Source organism: Vipera berus, assembly GCF_964194415.1.
Source record: "Vipera berus genome assembly, chromosome: 1".
Classification (NCBI taxonomy): Eukaryota; Metazoa; Chordata; class Lepidosauria; order Squamata; family Viperidae; genus Vipera; species Vipera berus.
Genome location: NC_138202.1, coordinates 9,077,514 through 9,103,947, shown reverse-complemented (window position 1 = coordinate 9,103,947; position 26,434 = coordinate 9,077,514). Strand labels below are relative to the sequence as shown.

At 44.0% G+C, this 26,434-nt stretch overlaps 1 protein-coding gene across 1 annotated transcript in view; it reads left to right on the top strand.

Annotated features, from left to right (window-relative positions):
- The window catches only part of SBNO2 (strawberry notch homolog 2), a 145,165-nt gene that overhangs the window by 33,191 nt on the left and 85,540 nt on the right, over positions 1–26,434 (top strand). The window contains exon 4 of the mRNA XM_081320762.1: positions 10,349–10,472. Coding sequence (XP_081176888.1) covers positions 10,349–10,472 — 124 coding nt within the window. The remainder of the gene's footprint in view (positions 1–10,348; positions 10,473–26,434) is intronic.

Here is a 26,434-nt window from a genome sequence, read left to right as displayed (position 1 = left end):
GTTTTTACTGTGTATCAATTGTATTTTAATCGGGCATGCATTTAATTATTTTTTAGTTTTTGTAAATTTTTGTGTTTTATTCTTGCCCTGTACACCGCCCTGAGTCCTCCGGGAGAAGGGCGGTATAGAAATATTAATAAATTAAATTAAAATTAAATTAAATTAAATTAAATTAAATAGAGCATCTTACTTATACAGTGGTACCTTAGTACTCATCTGCTTTGAAACTCATCGAATTTCACATTTTGACACAAACAACGCACAATCTAGAACTTGTCAGCTGCCTTGTGACAATATTCTGTTCTGTTCTGTTCTGTTCTATATTCAATGTAGAAGAGGAGAAGAGAAGAGAATATAGAACAGAAGAGGAGAATGGAATGGAAGAATAGAATAGAATAGAATAGAATAGAATAGAATAGAATAGAATAGAATAGAATAGAATAGAATAGAATAGAATAGAATAGAATAGAATAGAATAGAATTATTTATTGGTCAAATGTGATTGGAGTCACAAGGAATTTGTCTCCGGTGCATAAGCTCTCAGTGTATATACAAGCAACAAGTGATAAATCATGATTATAATCATAAAAAGCAGTCATTATAAATCATAAGAGAGAACACTCAGTGAAGGTCATAGGACACTAAATAAAAGCAATCAATATAAATCATACTAGGATACTAAATAAAACAGTTAATATAAATCGTAAGATACAAGCAACAAAGTTATAGTCATAAGATGAGATAGATAATAGGAAAGATGAGAAAGATAATAGTAATGCAGCCCTACTAAATAGTTTGACAGTGTTGTGGGAATTAGTTGTTTAGCAGAGTGATGGCATGGGGGGAAAACTGTCCTTGTGTCTAGTTGTTTTGGCATGCAATGTCCTATAGCAGAGGTCTTCAAATTCTATTCTATTCTATTCTATTCTATTCTATTCTATTCTATTCTATTCTATTCTATTCTATTCTATTCTATTCTATTCTATTCTATTCTATTCTATTCTATTCTATTCTTATTCCTTTCCATATTCTATTCTATTCTATTCTATTCTATTCTATTCTATTCTATTCTATTCTATTCTATTCTATTCTATTCTATTCTATTCCTATTCTATTCTATTCTATTCTATTCTATTCTATTCTATTCTATTCTATTCTATTCTATTCTATTCTATTCTATTCTATTCTATTCTATTCTTATTCCTTTCCATATTCTATTCTATTCTACTCTATTCTATTCTATTCTATTCTATTCTATTCTATTCTATTCTATTCTATTCTATTCTATTCTATTCTATTCTATTCTATTCTTTTCTTATTCCTTTCCATATTCTATTCTATTCTATTCTATTCTATTCTATTCTATTCTATTCTATTCTATTCTATTCTATTCTATTCTTTCATTCCAATTTCTATTCTATTCTATTCTATTCTATTCTATTCTATTCTATTCTATTCTATTCTATTCTATTCTATTCTATTCTTTCATTCCAATTTCTATTCTATTCTATTCTATTATTCTATTCTATTCTATTCTATTCTATTCTATTCTATTCTATTCTATTCTATTCTATTCTATTCTATTCTATTCTATTCTATTCTATTCTATTCTATTCCAGTTCTATTCTGTGACAGTTGTTAAGTGACTTTGTCCCATTTTATGAACTTTGTTACATGTATTAAGTGAACCACTGCAATTGTTAAGTGAATCAGTCGGTCATTAAGTGAATCTGACTTCCCCCATTGACGTTGAAAGTTTGGAAGCTGGCTGGGAAGATTACAGATGGTACAGGTAGTCCTCGACTTACGACCACAATTGACCCCCAAATTTATGTTGCTAAGTGAAACATTTGTTAAGGGAGTTCTGCTCCATTTTACAAGCTTTCTTGCCGGAGTTGTTAAGTGAATCACAGTAGTCAGTAAGTCAGTAACACGGTTGTTAAGTGAATCTGGCTTCCCCATTGGCTTTGCTTGTCAGAAGGTCACAAAAGGGGATCACAGGACCGCAGGGACACTGCAACCATCATAAATATGAGGCAGTTGCCAAGCATTTGAATTTTCATCACTTGACCCTGGGGGGGTGTTGCGACGGTCGTAAGTGTGAAAACGGGTCATAAGTCACTTCTTTCCTTGCTGTTGTAACTTTGAATGGTCACTAAATGAACGGTTGTAACTCGAGGACTGACCTGTATTCACATGACCCCTGGACAGTGCAACTGTCGTAAATACATGTCAGCTGCCAAGTGCCTAACTTTCCATCACGTGACCCTGGGGATGCTGCAACGGTCGTAAGCATGAAGACTTAGTCATAAGCCACTTTTTCCAGTGCCGTCGTAACTTCGAACGGTCACTAAGCGAAGGTTTATAAGTCGAGGACTACCAGTAGGGATTCTGTTAACAACAGCAACCAGGAACTATTGTTTGGATATTGTGGTTCTCTGCTAGTCCAGCATCCAGAGATGATTCCAGCTCTCTTTGGCCAAACATGGCCCAAACTACTTACAGGTAAACCTCAAGTTACGACCCAGTTGAGCCGAGAATTTATACTTCTAAGTGCTACGTTTGTTAAGTGAGTTTTGCTCCATTTTGCGACTTTTCTTGCCGGATTTTTAAGCGGATCGTTGGCATTTGTTAAATTGTCGTTAAGTGAATCCGCTTTCCCCCATTGACTTTGCTTGTCAGAAGGATGCAAAAGCAGATCACGTGACCCCGGGATGCTTGCGACCGTCATAAGCAGTTACCAAGCGTCTGAATTTTGATCACGTGACCATGGGGGATGCTGCAGCGGTTGTAAACGTGAAAGATAGTGATAAGTCCCTTTTTTCAGTGCCGCTGTGATTTTGAGCGGTCGCTAAGTGAACGGTTGTAAGTGGAGGACTACCTGTAAAAGACAATGTGAGTTAATCCCGCTTCATTTCTCTAAGCCAGGGGTCTTCAAACTTGGCCCTTTTATGACTGGTGGACTTCAACTCCTAGAATTCCTCAGCCAGCGTGCCACAAGTCCACATTGTGGGAGTTGAAGTCCACCAGTCATAAAAGGGCCAAGTTTGAAGACCCCTGCTCTTAATCCTATCCTTGAGCAATGGCTTTCCACTTTGGCCACTTTCAGATCTGTGGACTTCAACTCCCAGAATTCTGGGAGTTGAAGTCCACCCATGCTATTTCAACCTTCCCAAGAGGCCAATTTATCTTTTGGGGCATCCACGCCCCCAAAGCATTTCATCATCCAGCTAGCCGACCCAAGACTGGCAATCGAACGGCTTCTCATGCCTTTCGAACTCGGCACCGCTTGAAAAGAGCTTGCGAACCGTGTTTTTCAACCTAGGTCTGGGCAGGTTGGGGCAGAAAGGGGGAAAAAAAACCCCAACAAAACAAAGGCTTCCGTGCGGCAGCCTCAGCTTATCCTTTGCAGCTGGAGGGCTGCAGCGGACACCGCCCATGCTTGGAACAGGGTGTAGGTCGTCGTTTTTTTTCCAAGAGTATTACTGTAAATCCTACTTTCTGAACCCTCTTGGGGGATGATAACAGAGGTTTTGTTCCTCTCCTACTTACTCCTACTTTGCTGCATATTGAGTAGCAGAGGGTGGATGAAGGTTATTGATTAGGATTCAATCCTCCCTTTTCTCCCCATGGCTGTTCTCACCCAGCCCTTCTCAGCGCCAGCAGCGGGGCTTGACGTAACCCCAGGCTCCTTTGGCACAGGTGCGGGATTCGAAACTCTGCACTGCAGGCCGTCCTCACCTTACGACCACAGTCGAGCCCAAAATTTCTCCTTGCTAAGTGAGACACTTGTCAAGTGGAGTTTCATCTTCATTGGACGACCTTTCTTGCCACAGTTGTCAGTGCAGGGGGTAAGTTAGTAACCCGGTTGTTAAGTGAATCTGGCTCCACCCCCCCACTCCAGCCCTGTTTATTTTGCTTGTCAGAAGGTCGCAAAAGGGGATCGCTTGACCTCGGGACAGAGCAATGGTCATAGGTATGAATCAGTTGCCAAGTGTCTGGATTTTGATCAGGTGACCATGGGGGATGCCCCAATGGTCTCGTAAGTGTGGGAAACGGTCACGAGTCCCTTTTCATCAGTGCCGTTGTAACTGTGAACGGTCGCTAAGTGAACTGTTGTAAATCGAGGACTGTCTGTACAGGCAGTCTTCTACTTACAACCATTTGTTTAGCCGCCTCTAGAAGTTACAGCAGGTTCTTGCATCCCAAGATCAGGGGATCAAAATTCGGGTACTTGGAAACCAGCTTGCAAAATAACAGACAGGTAATCCTCAACTTATGACCCAGAATTGAGCCCAACGTTTCTGCTTATAGGCAAGGCAGTTGTGATGTGAATTTTGCCCCATTTTACAAGCTTTCTTGTCACAGTTGTTAAGTGCATCCCTTCAGTTGTTAAATTAGTGACCCTGTTGTTAAGTGAATCTGGCACCCCCCATTGACTTTGCTTGCCAGAAGGTCCCAAAAGGGGATCACGTGACCCCTGGGACACTGCAACCGTCATAAATATGAACCAGTTGCCAAGCGTAAATCACGTGACCATGGGGATGCTGCAACGGTTGTAAGTGTGAAAAACAGTCATAAGTCACTTTTTCCAATGCTGTTGTAACTTTGAATGGTCACTAAATGAACTGTTGTAAGTCGAGGACTACCTGTCCAGCATCCAATTATCTCTCATTTCATTTGTGGGCGTATAGATGAAGGCAGAAAAGGAAAAGTAGACAGATCTTTCCTCTCTGACTTGCAAGGAGAGCTAATCAATTTACCTCAGACTCACTTCTTTACAGGTAGTCCTCGACTTAATGACCACAGTTTAGCCCCACATTTCTGTTGCTGAGGAAAACAGTTGTTAAAAGTGAGTTTTGCCCTCTTTTACGACTTTTCTTGGTGCGGTTGTTAAGTGAATCACTGCAGCTGATAAGTTAGTTCCCCCAGTTGTTAAGTGAATCGGGCTTCCCCCATAGACTTTGCTTGTCAGAAGGTCGCAAAAGGGGATCACGTGACCCCAGGACATTGTGACTGTCATAAATACAGGCCATTTGCCAAGCGTCCCAATTTCAATCACACGACCGTGGGGGACACTGCAACAGTCGTAAGTGTGAAACACGGTCGGAAGTTGCTTTTTTCCAGTGCCGTTGTCATTTCAACCGGTCACTAAATGAACGGGTTGGAAGTCGAGGACTTACATAATACATGGCAATAAGGACCTTAAAAACATTAAGAAACAAAACATGCAAAGCCACAGAGAGCTAGAATTTTCAGGGGTGGGGAACCGTGGCCCTTTTATGACTCGTGGACTTCAACTCCCAGAATTCCTGAGCCAACATAGCTCAGCATGGAAACCTCTCCCTGTCCCCTCAGCATGGCTGGCTCAGGAATTCTGGGAGTTGAAGTCCACAAATCATAGAGGAGCCAAGGTTCCCCACCCCTGAGCTAGATCCACCAAGTTCTTCCTGCACCAGCAGGCTTGCATTTAGAAGCCCGCCTTGCTCACACAGAGAGTTCAACCTGGTTTCATAAATTGGCAAACTCTGGTTCAGGGCCCCTTCCCTTGCCCGCGGGACCCCCAGCGTAGGAGCCATTTCTCCCACAGACCATCCTCAGGGATACCCCAGTCTTCCTGCAGGGGTCCCCCATGTGCCTTTTGCCACTCTGCAGGACGTAAGGCTTGGCGCCTTGCCTGGCCCCTGTGGCTGAGCCTGTCACACATTCAGCGTGCCCTCCATTTTACTGGAAAGATGATGCAGCTGAAACGGGGACGTTCCCACAAGCTGGGCTTGGGGAGTAAAAGCAAAACTAAGGTGGCATGTGTCAAGCTATGTGGGCAGAGGTTTCACCTAGCAGCCTCACTCTTTTGACGGAAAGGTTTTCAAGGGGGGGGGGAAGCTGGCGTCAGTGTCCTGTTTTCTTATCATCGGTCCAGCCCCCCCCCCCCCCGCTCTCCAGGATGTGAGCCGGCCACTGTTTATTCTGGTTTGCGTAAGCCGAGGGGGCGGTTTTATTTATTTATTTATTTATTTATTTATTCGTTTTATATACCGCCCTTCTCCCAGAGGACTCAGGGCGGTGTACAGAGCAAAGTAAGTATACAATAAACCAACAATAAAACAAATAAACCCCCAGATCTACAAATAAAACCCCAAATCTATCAGGCCAGGCCGGCTTGCTGGAATAGATAGGTTTTTAAATCTCGCCGAAAGGTGCGAAGGTCAGGGGCCATCCGGATTTCGGCTGGTAAGCGGTTCCAGAGGATTGGCGCACCCACCGAGAATGCTCTCCCCCTGGGGGTCACCAGCCGGCATTCTCTGACCGGTGGCACCCTGAGGAGGCCCTCTCTGTGGGAGCGCACAGGACGGAGGGGTGTTGACGCTGGCAGTAGGTGCTCCCGTAGGTATTCCGGACCCATGCCATGTAGGGCTTTGTATGTCATCACTAGCACCTTGAATTTCACCCGGAAGGCAACTGGAAGCCAGTGCAGCTCACGAAGCAGAGGTGTAATATGGGAGTATCGGGGAGCCCCCAAAAGCGTCCGTGCAGCTGCACTCTGTACCAGCTGAAGTTTCCGAGTGATTCTCAAGGGCAGCCCCATGTAAAGAGCGTTGCAGTAGTCAAGACGAGAGGTCACAAGTGCATGGGTGACTGTACGTAAGGCATCCAGGTCCAGATAGGGTCGTAGCTGGCGCACCAGACGAACCTGAGTGAAAGCCCCCCTACTCACAGCTCCTATGTGATCTTCTAAGGAGAGCTGTGAATCTAGGAGGACACCCAGGTTGCGAGCCCTATCTACGGGGGGCAGTAACTCGCCCCCAATATTAAGGGATGGAATACTCTGAATATCCTGACATGCCGGTATGTACAGCCATTCAGTCTTGTCCGGGTTGAGTTGAAGCCTGTTCCTCCCCATCCATTCCCGGACCGCTTCCAGGCAACGGGACATCACGTCAAGGGCATCACTGATGTGGTTTGGGGTCGAGATGAAAAGCTGGGTGTCATCAGCATACTGATGATAACCCACTCCAAAACCACGGATGATCTCACCTAGCGGCTTCATATAGATGTTAAACAGGAGAGGTGAGAGGACCGACCCCTGAGGAACTCCATAAATGAGAGGCCTCGGGGTCGATCTCTGGTCACCCGCCAACACCCACTGTGAACGTTCCAGAAGGTAGGAGGAGAACCACTGAAGAACAGTGCCTCCCACTCCCAATCTCCTGAGACGCCGAAGTAAGATACCATAAGATACCATGGTCGATGGTATCAAAAGCCGCAGAGAGGTCTAATAGGACCAGGACAGAGGAATGTCTCTTCTCCTGTTGAAGGAGGACTGGTCAGGAGGCTATTCCTCACTGGTACTGGAGGAGGAACTCATGAGTGTGCTTAGGAGACAGTTGTGTGGGCAGGGGATTTAAAAATAAAACCTGGGAGCCTTAACGTCTTGTGGGATCTAGCCAAGCCCGACACCCAAACCAGATTTAACATTGAATCTTGAAAGCTGGTAGTGGCCCCTGTCCTGCATCGATCCAGTTCTCAACTTACCCTCCCAGGGTTTAAAGAGAGATAGGATGTCCAAGATAACCAGTTCCTCCATAGTACAGGTAGTCCTCGACTTACAACAGTTGGTTTAGTGACTGTTACAACAGTTACAATGGCCCTGGGGGGAAAAAAAGTGACTTTATGACCGTTTTCCACAGTTACAGCCTGGGCAGCATCATGTGATCAAAATTCAGACGCTTGGCAAGTGGTTCATATTTATGACGGTCGCAGAGTCCCAGGGTCACGTGATCCCCTTCTGCAGCCTTCTGACAAGCAAGATCAGTGGGGAAGCCAGATTCACACAACAGCCGGGTTACTAAGTTGTCAGCTTGCAGCGATTCACTTAACAACTGAGGCAAGAAAGGTCAGAAAATGGGACAAAACCCAACTTACAAATGTCTTAACAACAAAAATTTGGGGCACAGTTGTGGTCTTAAGTTCGAAGACTACCTGTAGAGAGCCCTTGGGATTTTTTTTAATGAGGGATGCAAATATTATTCCCTCCAGATGCTTTCTGAATCAGCAATATTGCACAAACTGCAATTTTATTTAAAAAAAAAAACATTACTCGTATTCTTCGACTTATGACCACAATTGGGATCAGGATTTCTGTTGCTGTTGTTAAGTGAGCCACACCTTATTTTACAACTTTTCCCCCCTGCCATTGTTTAAGCAAATTGTTGCAGTTATTTTTTGACTTACAACCACAATTTAGGCTAATTTGTTTTGTTACTAAGTGAGACATTTGTTCAATGAATTTTGCTCCATTTTATGACCTTTCTTGCTGCAGTTGTTAAGTGAATCACTGCAGTTGTTAAAGTAGCAACATGATTGTTACATGAATCCGGCTTTCCCCCATTGACTTTGCTCGTCGAAAGGTCACAAAAGGGGATCACACGACCCCGGGACGCTGCCACCGTCATATTTATGAACCAGTTGCCAAGCATTCTGAATTTTGATCACATGATTGTGGGGATGCTGCAAAGGCCGTAACTATGAAAAATGATCGTAAGTCACATTTTTCTGTGCCGTTGTAACTTGGAACAGTCTCTAAATGAACTGTTGTAAGTCGAGGACTACCTGAAAATACAGGCCAGTTTGCAAGCATCTGAATTCTGATCATGTGAGCATGGGGATGCTGCAATGCAAGGTCTGGTCATAATCCATTTTTTTCAGTGATAACAACAACAACAACAACAACAATTGGAAGGGACTTTGGAGGTTATCGAGTCCAACCCCCTGCTCAGGCAGGAAACCCTATACCATTTCAGACAAATGGCTGTCCAGTCTCCTGTTAAAAACTTCCATTCTTGGAGCATTCACAGGTTCTGGAGGCAGGTTGTTTTGAACAGTGCTAAATGAATGTAAGTCGAGGACTACCTGTACAGTTTTGGCAAATGTAAATCCGGATTCTGATAATTAACGAATTGATACCATCCAGATCACCTGACATAGTGAGAAATCTCTTTTTCCTTCCCATCCATAATCATTCAAATGCTTTCACTTTCAAGGGTGAGGACTAGCCTCTTGGTGAGTGCATTATTGCAAGTGACTAAGGCAAGGAATGGTACCTAGTAATTTTGGAAAACAAAATTCTGGAGAGCTGCTGATTGGGGTTAGAGTGTAAGGGTAGAATCAGGTCATCTAAAATGTTAGAGACTATAAACCTGAATTTTTTTTACTAGGTATAATGCCAGAAAAACTTGATAAGCAAAGTACATATTTGCTTCTACATGTGATAATTCTACAAGAATTATATTTGCACCATATTGGAAGAACGAAGAAACACCACCAGAAGAAGAAATAATTTTAAAAAATAGTAGACTGCGGAAATGGACAGACTTACTTTAAGGTTGAAAGAAAAAGAAGAAACAGAATATTTTCAAACTTGGGACCTATTTTATCAATGGTTAGAGAAAAGATTTAGGGATTAGGAATTTAATTTGCATTAGTGAATAAGATACTCAGGCCACACGTTTTTGTTGAATAATTATTATTGAACTCTGTTAAAAAAAATAAAAATAAAAACTTTGAAAACTACAATTTTGGGGGGCATTTGCGTGACTGATAGCGATGTGCTAGCTAAAATATTTCATTTTGAAACTTTCCAAGCATCCATTGTCAATGCTAGTGAAATATGGCCATCCTTTTTTGATACAGGTAGTGCTCGACTTACAACAGTTCAGCTAGTGAGTGCTCAAAGTTAACAATGGCACTGAAAGAAGCGACTTCTTTGCGATCGTTTTTCACACTTAAGACCGTTGCAGAATCCCCGTGGTCACGTGATTAAAATTCAGACGCTTGGCAACTGGTTCATATTTACGACAGATTGCAGTGTCCCGGGGTCACATGGTCCCCTTTTGCGACCTCCTCACAAGCAAAGTCAATGGGGAAGCTGGATTCACTTAACAACCGCGTTACTAACTTTACCCACTGCTGGGGTTCACTTAACAACTGTGGCGAGGAAGGTCGTAAAAGGGGCCAAAACTCACGTAACCAACGTCTCGCTTAGCCACAGAAACGTAGGGCTCCATTGTGGTCATAACTTGAGGACTCCCTGTGAAATATGCATAGAGAAGGGCATAGTTCTTTATATACGTAATTTTGGTTGTGGCATTGTCTTCTTCGTTTTTCAGTTTTGGTTGCGACATTGTGTTCCTTGTTGTGTCACTTTCTTTTCTCTTTTGCTCCCTTTTTTTCTTTTTTCTTTTGTTTTATTTAAATAAAAGCCCCACTCCGCCCGGGCCTCCGCAGTCGCAGGGCCCGGCGCTTTCCAAATAACATCTGTAATCTGACGACACTTTTCGTTTCTTTATAGGCAATATTTTAATACCCCATCTAATTTCTATACCAATCCCGCCAACGGGCAGTTCTTCTCGGATTCCAATTTCGCACCTCAAGGCCTTGCTGATTTCTTACCCAGAAATGGCGACTTCCCTCAGGTAAGGCCAAACTTTTCTTCTTTTGGAAAGGTGAAGCTCTACAGGTAGTCCTCAACTTACGGCCTTTCGTTTAGTGACTGTTTGAAGTCACAGCGGCACTGGGGAAAAAAGGGACTCCTGGCCATTTTCCAACCTGACGGCCGTCGCAGCATCCCGATGAGTCACACGATCAAAATTCAGATGTTTAGCAACTGGCTCATAGTTATGACGGTTTTCATTGTCCCAGGCTCACGCGGTCACCATCTGTAACCTTCCGACTCGGCTTCCAACAAACAAAGTCAAGTGTGGGGGGGGGGTAGCTGGATTCTCTTAACGACCGTGTGATTAACTTAAGAACTATGGGGGGAAAAAGGTTGTACTTGAGTTACGACCATAATGGAGCCTGCCCCTCACGGTCATGATTTGAAACCATTGGAAAACCTTATCGGTCATGGGACTGATCCCATTTTACCTTGTTTGCAGCAGCTGAATCATTGCAGTCACTAAGCAAACACTGTGCTCATTAAGCAAACACGGCGGTCATTAAACAAAACAGTAGTTGGCTATGGGTATTGTTTGAACCCGGAAATAAATAAATGCCGGCATTCGGCAAAAAGAAAAAAAAAACCGTTGTAAAACAGAGTGATATGACTGCGAGTTGCTACAAACAGCCGTAAAAGTCAGCGGCTGTTGGAAGCTCGAACTTGGATCTTAGGTAGCTCGGTCAAAACTTCAACCGGTCGCTAAGCCACCCGTCATAAGTCAAGGACTACCTGTAGAGAAAAAAAAAACCAATTTCCATTCCTCTTTTTTTTACTCCAGCCTGAGGTTTATAACTGGGAGTGTGGTGATCTCATTGGTCTTTTGCTTTGACGCTTATGAATGCCCAGGCAGATTTGAGGGTGTGCGTGTGTAGCCAATTACCTGGAAGCAATTAAAGCTCACTTAATTGTAAGGTGCGGATCAGGGCACCATTCCAAGGAAAACAAGCGCCTTACAGTTAAGGCTTCTCTTTTGAACGTTTTATGCTGTCATCAGGTGAACTGATAATCCTTGTAGGAAAGGGAGGATAGCCCAGTTTTCCTTCCTCCCAGGCACTTGAACCATACTTTTCAATGATCCTGGATGTCTTTATAGGCAGTCCTTGATTAGGGACTGCCTCATTTAGCGACCATTCGCAATCACGATGTAAAAAAAAATAACTTTCCTACCAAACCAGGTCTATAAAGTAAACCTTAAGCACAGCCACAGTTTCATTTAGTGACCGCTTTGCTTTGCGACCAAGTTGCTTGTCGCAACTACAGTCGTTAAATGAGAACTACCTGTACGTTAATTCTAGTCATAGCATAAATGTTCTAATATGCACGTGTGCTGTTACCCTGTCGTTTTTTTTTCTTCTATTTCCTATTGTCCGGCATGAATGTGAGAAGACAGACCACGGTTTAGATATGTTATGGTGATTTGGATCGCTTTTTATTTATTGTTTATTTTTATTTACTAGATTTTTATCCCAACTTTATTACTTTATAAGTAGCTCAAGGCGGCAAACATACATAACTTACTTTCTTCCTCTTTTTCCCTACAACAACAATCCTGTGAGGTGGGTTGGTCTGGGAGAGAGTGACTGGCCCCAAGTCAATCAGCCAACGTTCACGCCTAAAGTAAGACTAGAACTCACCATCTCCTGGTGATTGGCCCAAACGTATCCAGCCGGCTTTCATGCCTAAGGCAGGACTAGAACTCACTGTCTCTGGGTGATTGGCCCAAAGTACCCCAGCCAGCTTTCACGCCTAAGGCGCAACTAGAATTCCCAGTTTCCTGCTTTGTAGAATGGTGCCTTAACTAACTAGACCAAACTGGCTCTCTGAATATATCTTACAAAGATAAAGATGTATATAACAGGGCTTTTCAACCAGTGGTACGGGTACCACCTGTGGTACATTGGCACCTGGCAGGTGGTACGCAACCATCCTAGAGAAGTAGCGGGGGAGGGGAATGAGCTGAACCGGTGGCAGCACCGCACAAGCCTGAGCGAGAGACGGCTGGAGCTGCAGGGCTGTCAGGGCTCAGTGGAAGTGCCAGGATCAGCGCCAGGCTCCAGCTGGAGCTCGGCACTGATCCCGGTGCTTTTGCTGAGCCGAGAAGAAGCGCCGATCAGCTGGAATGTTGCAGCATCTCCAGGGTCTTATTTTTTTATTTTTTTTTATTTTAATCCCATTTATATCCCGCCCTTCTTCGAAGACTCAGGGCGGCTTACAATTTTTTAAGCACAAACCAATGTGCTTAGCAATAGCCTTCGTTCTATGTATATGCCTGCTTATTAGGGCTTTCGCCCCCCCCCCCCAGCGGCATTATTACAAAGTCAGCTTTATTGCCCCCCAACAATCTGGGTCCTCTTGTGATTTACATTCAGATACTTGGCAACTGATTCATATTTATGACAGTCACAGTGTCCCAGGGTCATGTGAAGTGACCAAAACCTGCTACAACCACCCAGCAGACGGGGGGGGGGGGAATAAAAACCAAACACCCCCCCCCACACACCCCCACTGCCAATCCCCAACAGAAATGCTCACAACAATGAAAACCTCGGACAGGAGGAAGAGTGCCACCAGGTGTCTTGCTCAGCTGTGGCTTGGGGGGGCACTTTTTTCAGTGCCATTGTAACTTCGAACAGTCACTAAGCGAACTTTTGTAAGTCAAGGACTACCTGTACTTCATCACTTTTTTCAGGTTTTGGGGGGGGTTTTGGTCATCAAGTTTTTGACACCTTGCTAGGCGACTGGTGGTACTCGGATGTTGCCATATCCTAAAAGCGGTACAATAGGTGGAAAAGTTGAAAAGCCCTGGTATATAACATCTTTTTCCTATTTTTCTGTGGCAAAGGTCCAGCTTCCGCAGGCAGCCTTATCCACTGACCGCCTCTAAAGAAGTCCCTACAGTTTTCCAGATTTTAGTTCTCATCCTGTCCTCTGGACATATTTTATTTATTTTTTATTTTATTTTATTAAATTTCTTGACTTGCCCATCTTACCGGAAGGTCACACGGGGCAGTTTACAATATCAAAAAGGTAAAAAAAAATTTAAAAAAATTTTTTTTTTACAAAACGTATACACAATAGGAACAAAATAATAATTTAAAAAAATATCGATGCTGATTTCTTTGTTCTCCTGGACGATTCACCTTCAGGAATTCCTGTCTGGCTTAAAATGCACTTCCTTCCATCCAGAATCCATGGGGTGGATGATTTAAAATTACTGTCTGGGAAAAGCTGGGGGTCTCTCAGATAGCTGGAGTGTGTTTCTCAAGTGTTCTAATCTCGGCTAGCTGACAAACAGGAACCTGACACTTCAGAAGTGACCTGTGCAATTGGCTGATGCAATCATGGAGAAGCAAGCTAGGGCTTCCCGTAACACTGTAGTTGGTATACTGGAGGAGGTATATGCACGCCGCCTCGCTTAGATCCTGCTTGTAAATTTCTTAACCTTTCAGAAATGTTAAGCTCCAGATGGATTGAATTGTTTGTAACCAGTTTTTCCCCCCAAGTATAGGTAAAGGTAAAGGTTCCCCCGCACATGTGTGCTAGTCGTTTCCGACTCTAGGTGCCGGTGCTCATCTCCGTTTTCAAGCCGAAGAGCCAGCGCTTGTCCGAGGACATCTCCGTTGTCATGTGGCCGGCATGACTAGACGCCAAAGGCGCACGGAACGCTGTTCCCTTCCCACCGGAGTGGTCCCTATTTTTCTACTTGCATTTTTACATGCTTTCGAACTGCTAGGTTGGCAGAAGCTGGGATGAGTAACAGGCGCTCACTCTGTTACGCAGCACTCGGGATTCAACCCGCCAAACTGCCGACCTTCTGATCGACAAGCTCAGTGCCACTTTAAAATGCCTGGACTTGAACTCCCAGAATTCCCCAGCAAGCTGGTTGAAGAGTTCTGGGAGTTGGGAGTCCACATGTCTTAAAGTGGCCAAAATAACACAGTAAACAGAATAACCGAATTGGAAGGGACCTTGGAGGTCTTCTAGTCCAACCCCTTGTTTAAGCAGGAAACCCTACACTATTTTAGACAAATGGCAGTTCAAACACTTGGGAAATCTTTGCCAGGGGCAGGAATGCCACCAATAGGGTGAAACTTCAAGAAAGTAGTTATAAATTAAAACATGGTTTCTCAACTTTGGCCACTTTAAGGCATGTGGACTTCAAATCCCAGAATCCCCCAGCCAGCAAGTTAAAGTGTTCAAGGTTGAAAAATATAGCCAGTGTGGGCGAGAGCTTTGTGGTTGGGGACCCTCTGGGTGTTTCATAAAAGCATAGAGATAGTACTCGATTTACGACCAATTTTGCGTGAGGAAAATTTGTCACCAAGTGGTGCGGTTGTTGAGTGAGGCATCAGGTGACCACCCCCGGTTTTACAATCTTTTTTTTTTTTTGCTGCTATTGTTAAATGAGATATTGCCGTTTGCAACATTTCCCGCTGGCTTCCCCACTGACTTTGCTTCTCGGGAGATGGCTGGGAAGATCACATGAGTGCAGGACTTTGCAACTGTCATAAAGGGCGAGCCAGTTGCCAAGTTGTATGAACCACGGGGATGTTGTAGCCGTTGTAGGTGTGAGGACCGGTCGTTACTTTTTTCAGCACCTTTGTCACTTTGAACGGTTGCTGAGTGAGTGGTCGTAAGTCAAGGATTACCCTGCAGGAGGAATTTAAGAGGTGATGACTGTGGGGTTTGTTTGTTTTTTTCCTTCTGGTTTTACAAGGCCTTTTCTGGGAATCTGACATTCTCATTTTGCTATTAATGCTCAGTATTGTCTCTCTCTTTTTAGCCTGGCGGTTTGCTGAATTGATCTTTTTTTTTCTTCCTCCCACTAAGAGTGCTCTGGATTGGTCTTCCCTAACCTTATGGTCTCCAAATATATTTGTGCCAATTTCTAGCTTGCATGGTGAAAGGCTGACAGGAACTGGCCTTCCAATCCCATCACCCTCCAGAAGCGGTGAATGCTCCAACACTGGAAGTTTTTAAGAAGAGACTGGACAGCCATTTGTCTGTAATGGTATCGGGCCGGGATAGGCCACCTTGGCTCTTTTATAACTCTTGGACTTCAACTCCCAGAATTCCTGAGCCAGCCACGCTGAGGGGAAAGGGAGAGGTTTCCAAGCTGAGCCAAGTTGGCTCAGGAATTCTGGGAGTTGAAGTCCCCGAGTCATAAAAGAGCCAAGGTTGCCTACCCCTGGTATAGGGTTTCCTGCCTGAGCAGGGGGTTGGACTAGATGACCTCCAAGGTCCCTTCTAACTTTATTAGTAGTAGTATTATTATCCCCGCCAGTAAGCGGTGCAGGCTGAAGGCGATTGGAAGCAGCCTTTGTCTGATGCCAGGCAGAGAAAGCTGAATGTTCTCGTCTTTCTTTTTGAGGGCTCGGAGGTGTGGGGGGTAGTCTCTTACACCCTGGCCCCTACATTATTTTCATCCTTAGATGATATGCTAAAATTGGCACAAAGCTTCTGACCATCACCCTTTATTTTTGGGTCAACCCTGTTTTGGTGACGTTGATGGTTAATCCCCCAGACACATGTCCCTCGGCTGTCAGTTGCCTGGGTTGAGATAAATTTGGTTTTACAGGAAGTCTTCGACTTACGACTAGAACTGACCTTGACATTTCCATGGCTCAGTGAATTTTATTAAGTCGTTAAGTGAATTTTGCCCCGTTTTACGACCGGTCTCGCCACAGTTGTTAAGTGAATCACTGCAGTAGTTAAGCCTGTCACACGTCTGTAAAGTGAATCCACCCCTCCCCCCCATTGACTTTGCTTGGCAGAAGGTCCCAGAAGGTGACCCACTCCCCCACCCCTCACCCCCACCCAGGACACGGCAACCGTCATAAATATGAGTCAGTTGCCAAGCACCTGAATTTTGATCGTGTGACCCTGGGGATGCCGCAATGGTTGTAAGTGTGAAAAATGGTCATAAGTCACTTTTTTTCTGTGTTGTTGTAACTTCAAACAATTACAAAAGGAACGGGCGTAAGCCGAGGATCTATCTGTATTTATTTATCTGAGCAAGAGGGAAAACCAAGTTCTCCCTGTCCTGGCATTTTGGGGGTTTGCTAAACCTATTTGCCAAAACTGGAACCCCAGCCAGAGCCAGTTCTCCCCCCCCAATTTTTTCTTTCCAGAGGATCTTCTGAGACAGAGGCCCCATAGCAGAGTCCCCTGGCTCCCCTAGTGCAGATCCTCTTCTCCTTTGTCCCATTTATGACAATACAGGTAGTCCTCGATTTACGACCACAATAGACCCCTGACATTTCTGTTGCGAAGTGAGACCTTTGCTAAGTGAATTTTGCTTTATTTTACGGCCTGTCTTGCCGTAAAGTCGTTAAGTGGATCGACGCAGTTGTTAAATGAGTAACACGGTCGCTGAATGAATCTGACTTCCCCACCGACTTTGCTTGGCTGAAGGTCGCAAAAGGGGATCACGTGATTCCCCGGGACGCTGCAACCGCCATAAATATGAACCAGTTGCCGAACGTCTGAATTTGGATCACATGGCCGTGGGGCTGCTGCAACGGTCGCAAGTGTGAGAAACGGTCATAAGTCACTTTTTCAGTGACGTCACTTTGCACAGTCGCTAAGTTGCGAGTGAGGACTATTGTAAGTGTTGTAAGTCGAGGACTATCTGTACTAGCTTAGAAACACCTAGGAGGATCCTTATTCCCACGGATTTCCCCAGTTGCTTCATTGGCCTGGGTCCTAGCTGGCAGCTGCCTTCGCTGGAAACTTGCTATCTGAATCATAAACTATTTTGCAAACCTGGCATAAGAATATAAAGATAACTCTTGCTGGCTGAAAACCCACACCGCTCCTAGCAGTAGTCATGATTGTGGTTGATGATGGGAAGAGATGTGAGCAGTGGTGGTGGAGGGCTTCTGAGAATATCTACAATGGACCTCTTACCCCTGAATGATTCAAGTCAGATGCCAGAGCCGGAATCTGCAGGATAAGACCTTCCCCACCCCTGATCCTTCCCGTGATCAGATTCAGGGTTCTCTCCTGAACTTTTAAATTAGAATTAAGTTAGACAGGCCACGGAATTGAGGTGTTGTTTTTTCTGTATGCCCAAATATGTCCTGCCTTCTCTGAACTGAGCAGTATGGCCTTTACCATGTTTTCAGCCCCAAATTTAACAACAACAACAACAACATAATAATAATAATAGTAATAGTAATAGTAATAGTAATAGTAATAGTAATAGTAATAGTAACTGGAGCACCACTTGAACACCATTGGCATTGACAAATTCGCCATTAGTCAATTGCAAAAGGCGGCCTTACTAGGAACTGCTTCCATCCTGCGACGATATCTGTAATACCATCAAACATCCACATCTGCCTATCCCAGGTCCTTGGTAAGGACTCGATAGGTAGACAAAAATTGCCAAATCCAGTCTGAACATCTGGCTGACTGTGCGATGATCAATGATCAATCATCCTCATCCTCATCAAAAGTTGGAAGGGACAACTGCTAGTCAGCTAACTATGTAAGAAGCACATCACAATAGTAATGGGGGACTTTAATTACCCTGATATCAACTGGGAGACAAACTCAGCACCAAGTGGAAGATCAAACAGATTCCTGTCAAACCTAGCAGACAACTTTCTCTCCCAAAAAGCAGAGAAGGGAACTAGGGCATTAGCCATATTGGATTTAATTCTCACAAACAGAGATGAAATGATAGAAGGTGTCGAAGCCACAGGAACCTTGGGGGGAAGTGATCATGCAATATTGGAATTCAGCATTCTGGAGGCACAAGCAGTACTAGAGTCTTGGACTTTAAAAGAGCTAATTTCAATAAACTTAGAGAGACCATGGGAAGAATTCCATGGATGAGAATCCTAAAGGGGAAAACAACTCAAGAAGCTTGGGAAATTTTGAAAAGTGAGATAATAAAGGCCCAGTCTAGCACAATACCAACAAAGAAGAAAAATAACAGCTCTCAAAGGAAACCAGCATGGCTGCATAAAGAACTCTCTGATAAATTGAAAGATAAAAAGGACAAGTATAAGAATTGGAAAGAGGGGCACATAACTAAGTCAGAATATCAGCAAATAGCTCGTGCCTGCAAAGATGAAGTGAGGAAAGCTAAGGCTCAAAATGAACTAAGGCTTGCGACCAAAGTCAAAAATAACAAAAAATGCTTCTTTCAACATATAAAAAACAAGAAAAAAGTTAAGGAAATGATTGGTCCATTAGTGGGTGAAAGTGGCAAGAAGGTGACAAGCAATAGGGAGAAAGCAGAACTATTTAATTCGTTTTTTGCATCTGTCTTTACACAAAGGGAAAAAACAGTCCAACCTACCCAAACCAGTGCCATAAAAAACAGAATAGAAACGCAAGTTAAGATAGGCAAGAAAATGGTAAGTGAGCACCTGTCCAGCCTAGACGAGTTCAAATCACCAGGACCAGATGGATTACACCCCAAGGTTCTCAAGGAACTGGCAGACCTGATCTCAGAACCACTGAACTATATTTTTCAAAGATCCTGGAGCACTGGGGAACTACCAGAGGACTGGAAGAGAGCTGATGTAGTTCCCATCTTCAAAAAAGGGGAAAAAATAGATCCAGGAAACTACAGACCTATCAGCCTGACCTCAATACCTGGGAAGATTCTGGAAAAGATAATCAAACAACAAATCAGAGAACACCTTGATGCAAACAAAGTCATCACTAAAAGTCAACATGGGTTTGTCAAAAACAGATCATGCCAGACAAATCTTATTACATTCTTTGACCAAGTGACAAAACTAGTGGACCAGAGGAATGCTGTAGATATAATTTACTTGGACTTCAGTAAGGCATTTGATAAAGTAGATCACAACCTACTACTTGATAAGATAGAAAAATGTGGGTTAGATAGCTTTACCACCAGATGGATTCGTAGCTGGCTGACAGGCCGTACTCAGCGTGTGGTCCTCAATGGAACTGCATCTACATGGAAGGAAGTGTGTAGTGGGGTGCCCCAGGGCTCTGTTCTGGGCCCAGTGCTCTTCAATATCTTCATTAATGATTTGGATGAGGGGATAGATGGGGAACTCATCAAATTTGCAGACGACACCAAGCTGGCAGGAATAGCCAATACTCCAGAAGATAGGCTTAAGATACAGAAGGATCTGGACAGACTCAAACACTGGGCACTATCTAATAAAATGAAATTCAATGGTGAAAAAAGTAAGGTTCTACATTTAGGCAGGAAAAATCAAATGCATAGGTATAGTATAGGTGGTACCTTGCTCAATAGTAGTAACTGTGAGAGGGATCTCGGAGTCTTAGTAGACAATCACTTCAATATGAGCCAGCAGTGTGCTGCAGCTGCCAAAAAAGCCAACACAGTGCTAGGCTGCATTAACAGAGGGATAGAATCAAGATCACGTGAAGTACTAATACCACTTTACAATGCCTTGGTAAGGCCACACCTGGAATACTGCATCCAGTTTTGGTCACCACGATGTAAAAAAGATGTCGAGACTCTAGAAAGGGTACAGAGAAGAGCAACAAAGACGATTAGGGGGCTGGAGGCTAAAACATATAGGGAACGGTTGCTGGAATTGGGTATGTGTAGTTTAATGAAGAGAAGGGTGAGGGGTGACATGATAGCAGTGTTCCAGTATCTCAGGGGCTGCCCCAAAGAAGAGGGAGTCAAGCTATTCTCCAAAGCACCTGAAGGCAGGACAAGAAGCAACGGATGGCAACTGGACTCATTTCCACCTTGTGCTGCCACGTCTTCCCTCCCCAACCATCAAAGCAAAATTCCACATTTGCTCTCCTCCAGATGTGAGAAGTCAGTTCCTGGAAGTCAACTTCACACCAGAACCTGCCAGAATTGGCAAGCCGAGCATGAATTGGCCTTCAAACCTGTCAAACTTTGGGACTTCATTTCTGTCCACAGCAATGGAGACTTATCTGGGCCACCTCTAATCCCCTTGTGCTTTTAATTCCTACAGGGAAAGTTTGCTCAGTTACAGGGAATTCTGGGAGTTGAAGTCCATGCATCTTAAAAGTTGCTAAGGTTGAGAAACGCTGGATTACAGACATTAGGAGGAACTTGACAGGAAGAGCTGTTTCTTTTGTGGAACGTGTTACTGCTTGGAGTGGTTTCTTCCCTTTTACTGGAGCTTTTCAAAGAGACGCTGGATCGTAATCTGTTGAGGTTGGTGTAGGGCAGTATTTTTCAATCTTGGCCACTTGACGATGGGTGGACTTCAGTTCCCAGATGGGCAGGGGAATTCTGGGAGTTGAAGTCCACCCCATCTTCAAGCTGCCAAGGTTGAGAAAGCCTGCTATAGGGGACTGAACTTGATGACCTATATAAGGAACGGCTGCTGGAATTGGGTGCGTCTAGTTTAATGAAGAGAAGGACGAGGGGTGACATGATAGCAGTGTTCCAATATCTCAGGGGCTGCCACAAAGAAGAGGGAGTCAAGCTATTCTCCAAAGCACCTGAAGGCAGGACAAGAAGCAATGGATGGAAACTAGTCAAGGAGAGAAGCAGCCTAGGACTAAGGAGAAACTTCCTGACAGAACAATTAACCAGTGGAACAGCCTGCCTCCAGAAGCTGTGAATGCTCCAACACTGGAAGTTTTTAAGAAGAGACTGGACAGCCATTTGTCTGAAATGGTATAGGGTTTCCTGCCTGAGCAGGGGGTTGGACTAGATGACCTCCAAGGTCCCTTCCAACTTTACTATTATGATTATGACCTCTTAGGTCCCTCCCAGGGCTTTTTTTTGTCATAGAAACCCCAGAACGGAATTCCAGCACCTTTTTTGGATGGAACCTTGTAGGGTAGGCAAAGTGGGTTGTATGACGTGTGTAAGTTCCGGGACTTTTTTTTTTTTTGCAAAAAAAGTACTGGTCCCTCTAATGATTCTATGAAATCTGGAGGACATCAGATTGAGGTATCTTCCTGTCTAAAATTGGAAATAAATCCAACATTGAATCTAGGACATCTGTATTCCGCACCCTTCCAAAGAGAGGAACCTATACCAAATCCAACAATTTCTAGCCCATTTTGGAAGTGTTGCAAAGACGCTGACGGTTTTGCCTCCAACGTGCCACGCAGCAGGCAAGGAACCAAAACAGCCCATTGTAAGGATCCTAACTAACATTTTTGCAAAAGTTTTTTTTTAAAAGCATACTCTTTGACCACAGCCAAATGGCTTTTCAACTTTAAACATAGCAGAGGTAATCCTGCTTTTGCAAGCTGCCTATTTGCAATGGAAGTTGATCCCAAGCCGAGGTCACACGACGCCAGGCTATACGCTCCCCCCAAAGCAAAAAGATCTCCAGGCCAAACAAGATGCTGAAGTTCCTTTCCCGTGTGGTTAAATGAAATTCCAATGAAAATATGCAGGTAGTCCTCGACTTACAACAGTTCATTTAGTTACAAGGGCACCGAAAAAAAGTGACTTAACGACCATTTTTCGCACTTGTAACTGTTGCAGCGTCCCCTTGGTCACACGATCAAAATTCAGATGCTTGGCAACTGACTCATATTTACGACGGGTTGCAGTGTCTCAGGATCACATGACCTTCTGACGAACAGAGTCAATGGGGAAGCCAGATTCACTTAACCACCACCTTACTAACTTCACCGTAATGAGTCACTTAACAAATTGTGACAAGAAAGGTCATAAATATGGGTCATAAAACTCACTTAACGAATGTTTCACTTGGCAACATAAATTTTCCGCTCAGTTGTGTTCGTACGTCGAGGACTACCTGTAGTCAGTATGGTTACTCTCCAGTGACCTATTCGGTGTGCCTCTTTTGTCTGATTAAAAATCACAATTGTAGGTTTTTCCAGAGGCGGTGGAGGTCATATTCAACTCCAGGGCCCTGAGCTTAAGAAATTCTGGTTCACCAGAAGTCTAAATAAGCCTGACTTTCTTTTTTTTTTTTTTTTTAAAAATGCATTGCCCCATGCTGCTAGAGCACAACGATGCAATCTTAGCAACTTCAAGACCTGCGGACTTCAATTCCCAGTATTCCCCAGTTAGCCTTACCGGGCTGGGGAATTCTGGGAACTGAAGTCCACACGTCTTAAAAGTTGCCACGGCAACTTCTTTCTTTGTACCTGTTTGCGGCTCACGCAAAACGATGGGCCTGCTCATCGTTTCTCTTCTGCGGTTATTGGAACCATTAACCACAATCTACGCTCTTGATCTATTTCTTTTCTTTTCTTTTCTTTTTTAAAGTTATTTTTGTTCCGCTTTAGGTTCACCGGGGACTTAAACTCAGGTTAGTTCAGGTCAGGGCACGTAGCTAGCTCCTTTTGGATCCAGGTGCAAGAGAATCCTACTGGTTTTTGAATTCTGCACCCTGTGTTTTAGGCTTGGTTTCTCATTCGGTCAGCTTTTCGGCAATCCTCGTGACCTTTCTAATTTTAACCTTTGATGCTAGTTTTGCCGGGGTAGGTGGGGAATGTCTGAACCAAATAAAGGAGGGGTCTGGGGGGGGGGAGAGAGAAAAACGACAACTTTAGGAAGCGAAGAACTCCAGAGACTTTGTGGCAGAGGGCGAGAAGGGAGCAGCTGAGATTGGAGCTGAGGAAGAGAACAAACTTTGCGTTCTCCGGCGTCCTTTTTTTAAAAAAAAAAATTAGTTTTTTTTTTAATTCCAGCCCTTGGGTGCATATCTGCCGTGTTTACAGTGGCTCTGTGGTTTAAATTACACAGCAGTACAGTAATTCCGTGCTCATTGCCAGTAATTTCACTGACTTACCAAGCAAGCTTTGTTTCCTGAAAGTCAGGCGGGCAGGGCTTAAAGGAAGAAAGCGCCCGTCCTCTTGATGACTAAACCAATCACTACCAGCAGAGAATTTGCTTTCTCCCCCCCCCCTCACCCACCTTTTCTTTTGGTGGTGGTGCTGTAGAGAGAGGAACCGGCTTTCTCCCAACCTTGCTTGATTTTGGACTCTTGTTCTCCTCCTTCTCCACCATCTCTCCCCCCCCCACCCCCCACCCACCCACCCACCCCCACTAAGATCCATTCTTGGTGCGTCTTCTCCCTTTCTTTCGAAGTTCATGCCAGAGCTTCGGGCTCCGTGCCTCTTTTGGGCTGGACCCTGAGACGGGGAGCTGTCATGAGTCTAGCTTTGCCAACTTCCACCACGGTAGGAAACGTCCGCTTGGCCACTTTGCCGGAGTCCAGCCTGCCTCGGTTTTCACTGCATGCCGGCTTAACATGTCCCAGGTGCAGTTCTGGCTCAAGTATGCCTCGCTGTTCAAGGTAATTTCTCCCAACCCTCCCTGTTTGAAGGAAGAAGGTTGACAGGCACGTGCTTCTTTTGTGTGTGTGTGTGTGTGTGTGTGTGTGTGTGTGTGTGTGTGTGTGTGTCTTTTCCTTAGAAGAAGGGTTTGGTTGGAGGGGAAAACGGGGAGCAGCCGTGAGGGGCCGTCCAGGGTCCAAAGCTCTGAATTCTCCATTTCACTTTGTTCTCCTTGACAAATGGACCCAGATTGTTGGGGGCAATAAGCTGACGTTGTAATAATGCCGCTTGGTGTGTGTGTGAAAGCCCTAACAAGCAGGCATATACATAGAATGAAGGCTACTGCTCAGCTTGTAAGCCGCCCTGAGTCTTCGGAGAAGGGCGGGATATAAATGGAATTAAAATAAAATAAAAAATGACAGGTTTGGCTGCCTTGATGTGGCCAAGGTCCCTGGCCCCATCGCAGGAGAGGCGTATAAAGACGCAAGCCTTATAATAAACTATAACAAACATTATGAACTTGGTTATTTATATAGTTGGTTACTGTTAGTTAGATTACGATTATTATATTTGTAACCCTGTACTCGGCTCTGGGAAAGTGGGGGAGGGGGAGGGGGGGTTTTAAGGGTGGGTTGGGGAGGGGATAATATTGTAATCTTTATAAAACTTTTCAATAAAAGACGCAAGCCTTTGAAGGAAGAGATAAGGGCAGTGTTTTCTGCGAAGGGATTTTACGAATGGTTTTATTTGGTAAAGAAGTTCTCAAAAGAAGAGCGTGGCTTTTGGGTTCTGAGAAATTGTGCCAGGAAACCAGTAGGCTTGGTTTGCATTTCTGAAATATTTCCTCACAAACCCCCCCCCCCCTCCACCCCTCCGGAGATAGGAATAAGTGAAGTTGATCCTTTCCAAGCTCTGCATCAGAAAAAGGACAGCTTGTGCGCCGGTAGTTTGCTTCTCTGTCTTCCGTGGATTTAGATGAGGTCTTTTCCCCAAAATTTGCAGGGAACCCTCCAAAGGGTCTTCCATGTGTGATGGGTGGACGAGGAAGCTTAAGCCAGGAAACCGGAATGATTTGAAATGAGAAAGGTTGTAAAAAATATCCTCAACTTCAGCTTGGCTTTCTTTAAAACTTTTTGGTCTATATAAAATCGGTATAAATTCAGATCAATTGCTAAACATGGCTATGTTAGAGTATTTATTATTATTATTATTATTATTATTATTATTATTATTATTATTATTATTATTATTATTATTATTATTATTATTTCTCTCTTTCTCTTTGTATCCCCCCCCCCAGTGAACAGAAAGCGTGATGCCAATAAATTGTTCTCCTTTTTATTCCCACTGCCGCTACTGTAGATTAGTGGAGTGTGCTTATTTGTATCTAGAGGACCATTTCAGGTGTATTCATAGCAAAACTGATTGAAATCATGAGGATCACGAGCAAAGTATCATGCAATTGGGTGTCATGAAAAACTTGATTCCAGTCCTTGTTTAATCCCAGCTGCATCCCTGCCTCTTAGCCTAATCCACCCTATAAGGCCGTTGTGAGGATGAAATAGCATCTCTCACTGCATGCACTGGGGATAAAAAGCAGGATGAGAAAGATAAAAATTGGGCAGAAGGATTTCGATCTCAAAATCCTGTGGTTTGCAGATCCCTGGGGGCCGCAATGTTGTCACAAGGGGTCTGTGAATTGTTCGTTAATTCTGGCGCTTTAAATCTTGAGTTTAGTCTTGGGGTGTGTGTGTCTGTGGCCACCAAAAAGGTATTTAAAGGGGGTCCGTGGTGAAGAAAAAGTTGAACAACAGTGAGTAAAAGCATCACTTTCTCTCTCTCTTTGTTAAAAAAAAAACGGCATAAAACGAGAGCGGATGAATTTACCGATGAATTATTCTGCCTTCTGGTTTGAAGCGTTGAAGATTTAGAGAAAGCAGATTAAAAACAAAATAAAGTGGAGAAATCCGCTCCTCTTAATTTAGGCTAACTTTGATTTACTTTCCGTTAAAAATGCTGCCAGGCTTAAATTTGCTTAGATCTGGAGAAGGAGAAAAGGCACGATCAAAAGGCATTCTATTTTTTTTTTGTTTGTTCCCTGGAGATCTACATAATTAACAGGATAATGGCGATTGTGTTTAAATAGCTGCTTGAAGCTTCTCTCTGGCCCTTCGCAGCACACAAGCATTGTTAAGTTTCTAGCACACATTGGAAATTAAAGTTAAAGCAGCAGCAGTGCTAATTTGCTATTAAAGGTCGATCTTGTCCCTGCGTCTTTCTTAAATCCCTTGAAACAGAAATAGCAACTTGCATCGGAAAGCATGTCTTTAGCTAAGATCTTCCACCTAATATGAAAGTAGTTCAGTCATTTGGCTCAGCCACAAAGCTGCGAAAAGGGCTTGGCAGTATAGATGGAAATGTGCCTTTTCTTACCTCAACATCTTCCTTACTTAATAACAAGTCTCTTAAAAAGACGCACGGACTTCAACAGACAAACAGCAGGACCTGCGCCTCTGAGTTTCATAGGCACCCCTGAATTTTTAGAGAATAAACTTGGCTTGGCCGGACAAAGAGGACCCAGATTGTTGGGGGCAATTAAGCTGACCTCGTAATAATGCCAATGCCGCTTGGGGTGTGTGTGAAAGCCCTAATAAGCAGGCATATACATAGAATGAAGGCTACTGCAAGCCGCCCTGAGTCTTCGGAGAAGGGCGGGATATA